The 12,439-nt window shown below is 44.3% G+C and overlaps 1 protein-coding gene across 2 annotated transcripts in view; it reads right to left on the bottom strand.

Annotated features, from left to right (window-relative positions):
• The window catches only part of rnf17 (ring finger protein 17), a 265,192-nt gene that overhangs the window by 215,472 nt on the left and 37,281 nt on the right, over window positions 1-12,439 (bottom strand). For both annotated transcript variants that reach the window (XM_070892177.1, XM_070892179.1), the window contains exons 4-5: window positions 6,402-6,487; window positions 5,416-5,489 (exon numbers count right to left, since the gene is read on the bottom strand). In XM_070892177.1, the coding sequence (XP_070748278.1) occupies window positions 5,416-5,489; window positions 6,402-6,487 (160 nt within the window). The remainder of the gene's footprint in view (window positions 1-5,415; window positions 5,490-6,401; window positions 6,488-12,439) is intronic.

Here is a 12,439-nt window from a genome sequence, read left to right as displayed (position 1 = left end):
ACTGCACAAAAGGTGCACGGCTGCACCCAGGCTCTCCCATGACTGCCTCCAGGTGTTTATGGAAGGAGTCACAGCATAAAGGGAGGTTCTCTTTCCTTCCAATGGGCGGAAGAGACCTCCCCAGGACACCAAGGCAGCCTGGTTGTACATTACACAGGGCACAAGGATATAGTCAGGAGGAGCTAGCTGCAGTGGCGCAAACCTTTCAATGATCTCAGTAGATCACAAAAGGATACTGCAAAGCCACACAACCTCTTCCTGCTATGCCACTCATCACATCCCCATCACTCTGCCCTCCCAACCTTGCTCCTGCACATCCTTACATACACCAACTTACCATGTATCTCCACCCATCCCTCTCTATCGACATCATATCCCCATCTCACTAACCACACCTCCGACTTGCCCTCATCCTTGTCCAATCATACCAACTAACACCACACAAGGGGAGGCACTTGGGTGCTTTATGCAATGTTTATGTAGAGGTTCTTCTAATGTGTTGTTAAACATTTAAATCTTTAATTTCATTACTTTGCCTTCTTGGACAGATGTTTGAGAACATTTGGAAGTGGATTAGTGAGTTGTGGTGAATGGCGATACACACAAGTACCCCCACAATTGTGATGTGTGTGAAAGGAATGGCTTGGGCATTGCAGGGGTGCCTTATGGTACTGGTGTGGGGTGATACCAACCTGGTGCTTCATGTGGAAGGGTCAAGTGAAGTAAATGTGGCCATGGTGAGGCCATCCCTGGTGTCCCATGCAGCAATGTGGTTGGGTACTGATGCCCTGTGTAGCATCAGGTGATTGCAGAGAAGTTTGGTGTTGGTGATGCTGGTGTGCTTAGTGAGGTTGATGTTGGGGCTAATTGCGGTGGGATTCTGAGGACCAAGGTGAGATATTCTCAAGGGCACTGATGCTGTTAGAATAGATGGCAGCTGAAGTAGAGATAGCAGAAGCGATCAGTCAATGGTGAGAGAGGTTGCTCCAAGGAGGTGACAGTGAATAGAGAGTTCACTGCAAACACTTCCAAACTGCATGCAGCTCAAAAGTGTCTTCCAAATCCCGAAGGCTTCAGCTTCTGAGATTAGAAAGTGAGCAGCTCTGAAATGGTAGCTTTTATACCACTTCTGCAACTGTCAACTAGTCCAAAGCAATGGAGAGTCACTGAGAACCCGACACACTTACCTGGCATGAAACCTGAGGAACGGCAAACTTGATAAAACTTGGTAAAATGGTAAGCGCCTGGTAAAATTCATTTAAATTACCTTTATGTGCCTCTTAATGATCTTAATTGGCTGGCTCACCAATCCGCAGGCAGATCCAACACTTGAGAAACTGACAAGGTGGTGGGTTCAGAGTGCCATTTTGACAGTGGACCCACCTCCAAACCCGCACTCCCAAGGCTGGGAAGATTCCGGTCAAGGTTTGTAATACTACATACATAAAACTACAAAATTGAAAAGAAAATAATTAAGATAATCTATACAATGAATTATGATGTTTGAAATGCCTCAAATAATGTTTTCAGTTGGAGGTCTGTCGCAGTCTGAGGTGCTGGAGCGAGTACAAAAGGCTTTCCAGTCATCTCGCTTCCAGCTGAAAAGGATCCCCTACCCCCCACACCTAGGCTGCATGCTACAACTCCCAACATGCAGCAGTGTAGCTGTGTTTCAGTATCAACAACTTATATTTATATAGCACCTTTAATGTAATAAAAGGTCCCAAGGCACTTCACAGGAGTATTAAGACAAAATATTTGACACCGAGCCACACGAGGAGAAATTAGAGTAGATTGGTCAAAGGTAGGTTTTAAGGAGCATCTTAATGGAGGAGCGGCGGAGAGGTTTAGGGAGGGAATTCCAGAGCTTAGGGCCTAAGCAACAGAAGACACAGCCACCAGTGGTTGAATGATTAGAATGCTTAAGAGGGCAGAATCAGAGGAGTGCAGATATCTCAGGGGATTGTCAGGCTGGGAGAGATTAGAAGTTGGGAGGAGTGAGGCCATAGAGAGATTTGAAAACAAGGATGAGAATTTTGAAATCGATACATTGCTTAACTGGAAGCCAATATACGTCAGTGAGCACAGGGTGATGGGTGAACAGGACGAGTGCGAGTTAGGATGCAGGCAGCCAAGTTCTGGATGACTTCAAGTTTACGTAGGGTAGAATGCGGGAGGCCAGCCAGCAGTGCGTTGGAATAATCAAGTCGAGAGGTAACAAAGGCATGAAAGAGGGTTTCAGCAACGGATGAGCTGAGGCAGGGGCAGAGACGGACGATGTTATGGAGGTGGAAATAGGCAGTCATATTTGACCCTGAAATGAGCTTTCAACCACATATCCACAGCATAACTAAGACCGCCTATTGTGGCGGGGACCAAAAACAATGGCTTCGGTCTTCCCGTCATTTAATTGGAGATAATGTCTGCTCACCCAGTACTGGATGTCGGACAATTTAGAGACCGTAGAGGGAAGTCTGTGGAAGGAACTTGGATACCACTTTTGGAATCTAATGAACACAAATGCATTTTAAAGCTGGCGAGTGGGGTAGAAAGGAAAGATTCTTTACATACTAACCGGGCCAAAAATGGTGGACATACCGCCAGCCGACATACCACCCAAAATCGCGAAATTGATCAAAAAATACCTACATACCAGCCACGGGAAATTCACCAGTGACATACCGCCAGGCAGCATGCATACCGACCGCCCAAAAGTCCAACATTGGTAACATACCGCTGACATATCACCAGAGCTGCATACGGTTTGAAAAAAGGTGATTTTATGCCTATGGTATGTCGGCAGTCTCTTTCTCCTACTCCGCCCCCCATCCCAGATCTTATTCCACCGTCCTCTCCCGCACCCCCCCCCCCACCCCCGAGATCTTATCCCCCTCCCAGAAATCAAGTCTGCCACCCCCACCACCCCAGAAAAAAACGAAAATAAATATAAACATTATAAATAAATCAAAAACACTGCACAAAACAATTAAAAATCGAAAACGGACCTGGAGACACATACCCGTGGTCAGACGTCGGCAGTCTCTGGCCTCCGGACTGCTCTTCTGGGGGACAGGGAAAGGTCGATGGAAGAGCGCGCATGCGCAGAACTTGGGACCCAAAGAGTCTAGAGTCTCAGACAACTTACCCTGCACTGCCAGTGCAGTCCATCCATCGCACTCCACTGACGCACCGCTCAGACCAATGTTGCCAGCACTCCGCCCCAGCGGTACCGGGCGGTGAAGTTTGATCAATCACCGAGAATTGAGCGGTCCACCAAATTCGGGCTCCATTTTTATTAATATAGCAAATTGAATAGTCACAGATCAGAATAACTTCAGGAATGAGGGACTTCAGTTACACTGATAGACTGGAGAAGCTGGGGTTGTTCTCCTTGGAACAGAGAAGATTGAGAGATTTGATACAGGTGTTCAAAATCATGAGGGGTGTGGACAGGAGAGATAAATTGTTCCCATTGGCAGAAGGGTCAAGAACCAGAAGACACAGATTTAAGGTGATTGGTTCTCCCAAAGGTGATGCAAGAAAAAACTTTTTTTTTTTTTTTTTTTTACACACAGCGAGTGGTTAAGGGTGGAAAGGGTGATGGAGGCAGACTGAATCTTATCTTTCAAAAGGGAGTTCAATAAGTATCTGAAGGGAAAAAAAAACATGCAGGACTAGAGAAAAGGCAGGGAAGTGGGACCAGCTGAGCCTTCTTCCATGCTGTAACCATTCAATGGCCCCAAGTTTCCACATGATTTGCTCCTGATTTTTAGGAGCAACTGGTGTAGAACGGAGTATCTTAGAAATCGGAATTCTCGTCATTTCGTTTGCTCCAGTTCTAGTCAGTTAGAACAGTTTCACTTTGGAACAGAATTTTTTTTTCAAAAGGGGGCATGTCCAGCCACTTACACCTGATTTCAAAGTTTCGTGAGTGAAAACTTACTCCAAACTAGAATGGAGTAAGTGAAGATTTTTGTACGCTCGAAAAAACCTTGTCTACACTTTAGAAAATCAGGCGTAGGTTACAAATCAGCTGTAGGGAATGTGGGGGGGGGGGGGTTAAAGGGAAGTTTACAAACATTAAACACTTCAGTTTTACAAATAAAGAGCCATCAATAATAAATGATAAATACATCAATAAATCAACCAATAAATCAATCAAAAAAAATAAGAAAACATTTTTTTTTAAATCAATAAATAAAACATTTTCTACTTACCGATTGCAGCACCGGGAGCCCTCCAACAGCGTCTGTGTTTCGGGTGGGGGGGGGGGGGAGGAGGAGATTGGGGGGTGGAGGAGGGGAGGAGATTGGGGGGTAGGGGGGAGGGGAGGGGAGGGAAGGAGATTGGGTGGGGGGAGGGGAGGGAAGGAGATTGGGTGGGGGGAGGGGAGGGAAGGAGGTGGGAGGGAAGGAGATTGGGGGGGGGGGGGGGGGAGGAGGGAAGGGAAGGAGATTTGGGGGGGGGGGGGGGGGGGGGAAGGAGGCGAACGGGGTGGGAGGCTGAACGGGCCGGAACAGAGACTTCGGGCAGGGTCTGTCCCCAGCACCAGATTTACAGGTCGGTGGCGTTGTCGGGTCGGGAGGAAGCAGGAGCTGGCCATGGGAGGAGCCTTATGCACGCAGCCCCAGTGAGGCCATTCGGCCAGGGCTAGGGGCTGCATGCTTTGGCCCCTCCCACACAGTTTTGGGCACCTGGATCTACTGAACATGCGCGCGCGCTGTAGCGCACATGTGCAGAGGTCCCGGCACTGTTTTCAGCACAGGGACCTGGCTCCGCCCCCCCCCCCCCCCCCCCCCCCTACAGCTCCTGCTGCGCTGCACCGAGGGCCAGCAGGGAGGTGGAGAATCTGGAGGGTTTTTTTAGGCGCACTTTGTGGCGCGAAAAATGGGTGTCCAGGTCGGGACTGCGCCGTTCTAGGCGCGGCTCGAAACTTGGGCCCTATGATTCTATCAAGCCAGAACTGTGAGGCCCAAATCTTCCCCAGTGTAGCAATGATGAAAAAGGCATAAACGGTCAGTAAAGCCTTTATTTCCCACAATTAAAACGTTAAAAAAAAAGAGACAACTTTTTTGTGCAAAACCTGAATACAAAGGAAATTTTAAGAGCCAAGTTAAATCATATTCAAGGGATGTATGTATGTAATTACGGCCATTTCAGGCACTAATTCATATAACCACAGTACACAAGAAAAAAAATTATCTACCTGCAGTGGGTAAGGAAATACTATTTTCCAGGAACCAAAAAAAAAGCACTTCACGGTCTAGATGGCTTTCCAAAATCAGTGGTGAGCTGCACCCTCCCCCTCACCAGCATCCCACTTACATAGGCGGCAATTCATTCTAAGCAATGCCGCAGAAGATTTGCTATTAATATACATTTATTGAAAGTACATTTTCACTGATACACATTTACCTTTTCAAAGCTGGAACTGTCCAATTTAGAATTCTCCTTTATCATGCGCTTGCCTTTCTGATGTAATTTTCTTTCTACAATGACATTTTTTTTTAAATAGCAACATTGATAGTAACCACAATTAGACAATACAGGAAAGTAGTTTTCATATCACTGCTTCACAAAAAATGTAGACTACTACTTTAGCATGATGAAAGTCAATGTTCTTAAATGTCTATTATTCAAATATTTAATTCATTTGTAATTATATATTCCTCTAAATTAATTCGTTACACTTTTTTGAAATATCTTTGAATTAAAAAAAAATGAAATGTAAAAGGAAGACAAGGCACAGGATCCTTTTATGCAAACTAGCACTGTAGTTATGGTACTGGACTAGCAGCCTGAGAATTCAATGTCAAGTTGTGAAATGGAATTCAATACCTGGTAATTTGTGAGCCAACACCAGAAACTGACCCTGGAATCTACTGGATTAAACTATCCTTCCACTAATTGCCATGGAGTTGCCACATTTCAGCAACTGATTGTTTACTTTCAGAAGCATCTCTATGCAATACACAGTACAGATGCTGGAGGGGAAATTTAGGGCAAATGTATCTGATTAACATTATGCATATGAAAATAGGATACGAAAGGAAGAGTAGGGCTGGGGGAAAGTGACAGGAAGAGGCAAGAGAGATCCAAAGGGTAGTCAGGAGGCAGTCTGGATAAGAACCCTTTCTTTCTTCTGTCTGGAGTAAGAGTCAATGTCCTCAAGCTGTGTTTCTGAAAGAATTCAAGAGGGCCACAGGCTGCTGAATATGTGATTACAAGAGGGGATGCTTTCAAGTGTGTGGGCCACTTAAATCAGTTAGAGCAATATCCATTTAAATTCCAAAGGAAATTTCCAATTAGCTTCTCCTCATCTGACTTCTTGCTTGTCCCCATGGTACAAATATACTTATTTGGTATAATATATTATATACATATTTTTTTTAAAAACAGACCTGCCACATCCAGCTTATTTTCGTCATTCTCTTTGTTTTGCTCATCGTCATCCTCTGGGCCTTCAATGGACATCTGGATACTGATCCTTAATAATTGACATGATTTAAAATGCAAACAAAAAAAAAAAAATCCAGTTTAGGGTAAAAACAGATAGCATTAGCATAATTAAAATGATCAAAGTTACACAGCGATTTTGCAGGTTTACATTGTACATCAATGATTTAGACGAGGGGATTAAATGTAGTATCTCCAAATTTGCGGATGACACTAAGTTGGGTGGCAGTGTGAGCTGCGAGGAGGATGCTATGAGGCTGCAGAGTGACTTGGATAGGTTAGGTGAGTGGGCAAATGCGTGGCAGATGAAGTATAATGTGGATAAATGTGAGGTTATCCACTTTGGTGGTAAAAACAGAAAGACAGACTATTATCTGAATGGTGACAGATTAGGAAAAGGGAAGGTGCAACAAGACCTGGGTGTCATGGTACATCAGTCATTGAAGGTTGGCATGCAGGTACAGCAGGCAGTTAAGAAAGCAAATGGCATGTTGGCCTTCATAGCGAGGGGATTTGAGTACAGGGGCAGGGAGGTGTTGCTACAGTTGTACAGGGCCTTGGTGAGGCCACACCTGGAGTATTGTGTACAGTTTTGGTCTCCTAACTTGAGGAAGGACATTCTTGCTATTGAGGGAGTGCAGCGAAGATTCACCAGACTGATTCCCGGGATGGTGGGACTGACCTATCAAGAAAGACTGGATCAACTGGGCTTGTATTCACTGGAGTTCAGAAGAGTGAGAGGGGACCTCATAGAAACGTTTAAAATTCTGACGGGTTTGGACAGGTTGGATGCAGGAAGAATGTTCCCAATGTTGGGGGAAGTCCAGAACCAGGGGTCACAGTCTAAGGATAAGGGGTAAGCCATTTAGGACCGAGATAAGGAGAAACTTCTTCACCCAGAGAGTGGTGAACCTGTGGAATTCTCTACCACAGAAAGTAGTTGAGGCCAATTCACTAAATATATTCAAAAGGGAGTTAGATGAAGTCCTTACTACTCGGGGGATCAAGGGGTATGGCGTGAAAGCAGGAAGGGGGTACTGAAGTTTCATGTTCAGCCATGAACTCATTGAATGGCGATGCAGGCTAGAAGGGCTGAATGGCCTGCTCCTGCACCTATTTTCTATGTTTCTATGTTTATACAGTTTCGAATCCCAATGAAATACTCTGAAATCTTGTATCCACATTAAAATAGATCTAAAGAACAAATCAGACCAGAGACAAAGTACAACTCCACAACACAGGTGCTCAGGAGAATTTACGTTACTATGAACAAGAATGTAAAAATAATTTCACAAATCATTTCCTTCTGAAAATGGATCACTGCATTTCCACGCAGGACTCAAATCCAATTGCTCAGATAAGAAACAAATCTCATCTGATGTAAGGAAAAAAAACAAACCTTAAGATTTTTTAAACACTGATCTGAAGTTCACAAACTTAATGCGAGCCAAATGAAATTTTACATGAGTTAATAGTGAATTTATATTAAAAACACACAAAAAAAACTAAATTCTTCTGGTATTTCTGCTTTTTATTCCTTTAATAAAAAGGAGCCATTCCTGCTCCATCCCTCTCTTAGCTGCTTGGAGGGATTTGCTAATGGTAATTAAGCCAACTAACTGGAGATACGGAGAAATGCAAAATAAGCCCATTAATAACTTGCTAGCAACATTTTCCTCTTTACCCTACATACATGGCTAGCCTCAGTTCAAAATTTTTGTCATGACCAAGATAAGAAACTCACAAAAATCATGACATAGCAGTGAAGCATCTCCATAACACATTGTCGGCAGTTCCCAACAAAAAAGGCAGCTCGAGTCAAGTCTAATCTATTTTCCCAGTCCATTTTAAAGTGCAAGACAGTTGATGAGGAGCGGCAGACATTTAAGGAGATATTTCATCACTCTCAACAAAAATATATTCCAGTGAGAAGACTAAGAGAAGGGAGAACCATCCGTGGCTAACTAAGGCAAGATTAGTGGGAGGCCAGAGGATTGGGAAATATTTTAAAACTAGCAAAAGACTAAAAAAAAAGAGTAAACTAGCAATAAATATAACAGATAGAAAGAGTGTTATGTATTTAACGCCTTGCACCCTGTATTACATCACCACCAGAGGACCTACCTGTTGAGTCCCAAGGGATCCCAGCATCCCTTAGGAGCACGTATATAAGCAGGTCACCCACAAAGTACCTGCACTCTGGAGTCTTATTAAAAGGAGCTAAGGTCACACTTGCTCATTGTTCACAGTACTCAGTTTCGCCCTTTATTATTGTGATGCATGTAGCAGTCAAATTACTAACTCCACACAGTCTGGTGTTGTAGTAACTGCTGTGACCTTGGTCCTTTATTGTGTAACTCCAGAGTGCCCCTCAGGTGTGGTTGATAGAGAATTCAAACAGGCTGCATTTAGACAGGCTGTGAAAATTCACAGACAAGTCAGAGATGCTACGTGAGTGGGAGCATGTTGCATTAAGTCATCAATCAACTTGACATTTTAGGACTTTGGGTAGCGAGCCAATTAAAAGGTTAAGGCTATTAATTGAGCCAATAAGGTCAAAGAAGGCGAGTTCTTTTTAGTAAATTGATCCAGGTGTAAGTACAGCCATTTTGACCATGTGGTCTCAGAAGGACAAAGACCTGGCTTAAAGCCAAGAGCTTGTTGCTTCTGCCAATATAAAGTGACATTAAAACTACAATCGTAGTTCGTATTTCATTGGAAATTAAGAGATCTAACAGTGGTGGGCAGCCTTTTATACTCTGTCTCGCAGGTACTTTCGGGTCTCCCACCACAGTGCCCCTTGTGGTACACCATTGTAACTATACATTTAATGTACCTGGACAATACATAACAAATGTGTATCAAAGAGCTTCTACAGGGATATAAAAAGGAAGAGAGTAACTAAAGTCCCTTAGAGGATGAATCTAGGGAATTACAAATAGGGAACAGGGAAATGGCAGAGGCTTTAAATAAATATTTTGTATCGGTCTTCACAATGGACGACACTAAAAACATCCTTACAACAGCTAATCAAATGACTATGGGGAGTGTGTGTGTGTGGGGGACGGGGGGACGGAGGGGGACGGACGACTTAAAACAGTTACTAAAGAAAAAGTACTCGATAAAATTATGGAACTAAAAAGGTGGACAAGTCCCCTGGACTTAATGGCCTGCATCCAGGATTTTAAAACAGTGGCTGCAGAGATAGTGGATGCATTAGTTACAATCTACCAAAATTCCCTGGAGTTTGGAGAGGTCCCATTTAAAAAAGGAGGGAAACAGAAAAGCAGGAAACTATAGACCAGTTAACCAAACATCTGTCGTTGGGGAAAAAGCTGGTCCATTATTAAGGAAGCAGTAGCAGGACATTTGGAAAATCATAATGCAGGGTGGATAAGGGGGAAACCAGTGGATGTGGTGTATTTGGATTTCCAGAAGGCATTCGATAAGGTGCCATATAAAAAGGAAACTGCACAAGATAAGAGATCACGGGGTTGGAGGTAATAAATTAGCATGGACAGAGGATTGGCTAACTAACAGAAAACAGAGTCGGGATAAATGGGTCATTTTCCAGTTGGCAAACCGTAACTAGTGGGGTGTCACAAGGATCAGTGCTGGGGCCTCAACTATTTACAATCTAGATCAATGACTTGGATGAAGGGACAGAGTGTAATGTAGCCAAGTTTGCTGATGATACAAAGATGGGTGGGAAAGCAAGTTGTGAGGACACAAAGAATCTGCAAAGGGATATAGACAGGCTAAGTGAGTGGGAAAACATTTGCCAGATGGGAGTATAATGTGGGAAAGTGTGAGTATATCCACTTTGGCAGGAAAAATAAAAAAGCTAATTATTTAAAATGGAGAGAGATTACAAAATGCTGCAGTACAAAGGGACCTGGGAGTCCTTGTGCATGAAACATAAAAAGTTGGCATGCAGGTACAGCAAGTAATCAGGAAGGCAAATGGAATGTTGGCCTTTATTGCCAGGGGGATGGGGTATAAAAGCAGGGCAGTCCTGCTATAACTGTACAGGGTATTGGTGAGACCACACCTAGAGTACTGTGTACAGTTTTGGTTTCCTTATTTAAGGAGGGATATATTTGCATTGGAGGCAGTCCAGAGAAGGTTCACTGTTGATTCCCAAGATGACAGGGTTGACTAATGAAAAAAGGTTGAACAGGTTGGGCCGAGACTCGAGTTTAGATGAACGAGAGGTGATCTTATTGAAACATAAGATACTGAGGGGGCTCGACAAGGTAGATTCAGAGAGGATGTTTCCACTCATGAGATCTAGAATTAGGGGGCATAGTTTAATAATAAGGGGTCGCCTATTTAAAACTGAGATGAGGAGGAACTTCCTCTGAGGGTTGTAAATCTGTGGAATTCTCTGCCCCAGAGAGCTGTGGGGGCTGGGTCATTGAATATATTTAGGTTGGAGATCGACCGTTTTTTAACGATAAAGGAGTCAAGGGTTATATGGGAAGTGAAGGGTTATGGGGAGCAGGCAGATCAGATCAGCCATGATCTTATTAGATGGCCTACTCCTGCTCCTATTTCTTATGTAAAATTGGGACTAAAATATACTACCCTCCAGTTGGAAGTCCAAGGTTCTAACTCCTAGAGATAGAAGTTGTCAGACTCCCTCAATATATTCTTCTCCCATCTCCCCAAGCAAGACATCATCCACAGCAGAAAGAACAGTTGACTGCAGTCAGAGTCTCACAAAAATGCTTTTCTGTAGTCCCCTCTGTGGAAGTACTTCATATTTCGCACCAATATTAGTTTAGGGACCACTTATCACAAAAATCAATGTTCCCATCTTCAAAAAGTGAGCATTTTGCAGAAATTGTCATTCGTAAATAGGCAGAAATCTCATCAAAACCCAGAGTAATGACCAATCACAAGTGCTGTATTTGTCAGTACAGCGAAATCAACCAATCACGATCCCTGTACTAGATCGATTAGTCAGTGATTGCATGCATTGAAACAATGGCGTGCTGCATGTATGTAGTTGCGGGAGCCAAAAGGCAACATCATTTATTTTTTGGACTTGTAACGTATGTACATAAGGTCTGCCCACCACCATCGGAGGTCCTCGGGTCATAGGTACACTCGTGCTGGGCCTGGTATATAACCCGAACTGCACCTTTATCTTCACTTCTGGAAGCCATTAAAGACTGACCAGGTTACATCTAGTCACTGGCTCACAGTATGGAGTTCATTGCATCATTTCATATACAACTGGCAACGAGGCAAATATGAACCCATGCAAAAGTATGGCGAGCACAGTACTGTTGGAATTTGAGAGATTCAATGAGGAAGATGATTGGAGAGATTTCACGGATCGTCTTGACCTGTATTTCGTGGCAAACGATCTAAACAAAGACGAGGATGTAGAAAAGCGCAGGGCAGTTCTTCTCACCGTCTGTAGCCCCACGATCTATGCACTCAAGAATCTGCTCTCACCCACTCTTCCTACAGAAAAGGATTTACAAAGAACTGTGTGCTCTAGTTCGGGAACACCTTAAACCCACGGAAGGAATCCTCACATCGCTTCAAGGCCAAGACATAGCGGCATTTGTTGCCGACCGGAGACATCTTGCAAATTTGGGGCTGCGCTGGAAGACGTGCTGCGTGACTTTTTCGTGATCGGGGTCAATCACGAGGCGATCTTAAGTAAGCTGCTGGCTGCGGAGACACCGGACTTCAGCAAGTCATCACCATCGCCCAGGCTTGCATGTCCATGCAGAAAAGCACGAAGCAGATATCGCGACAAAACAGGAACTCCACGGCACGTACCATGTACAAAATTGCATCGACGGCCGGCAGGGCTGCACATGGCAGGACCTACTCGACTGCATCTGCGAGAACGGGAGCTGCTCAAAGTTTGCCATCAAGGGCCTACTCGACTGCGTCTGAGAGAACGGGAGCCGCTCAAAGCCCGCCATCGGGCGCAAATCCGAGCTCAACGTGTTGGCGTTGC

The sequence above is a fragment of the Pristiophorus japonicus genome, chromosome 10 (assembly GCF_044704955.1).
Source record: "Pristiophorus japonicus isolate sPriJap1 chromosome 10, sPriJap1.hap1, whole genome shotgun sequence".
NCBI classification, from domain to species: Eukaryota; Metazoa; Chordata; class Chondrichthyes; family Pristiophoridae; genus Pristiophorus; species Pristiophorus japonicus.
The sequence above is the reverse complement of the archived record's forward strand: the minus strand, read 5'-3'. Positions and strand labels throughout refer to the sequence as shown.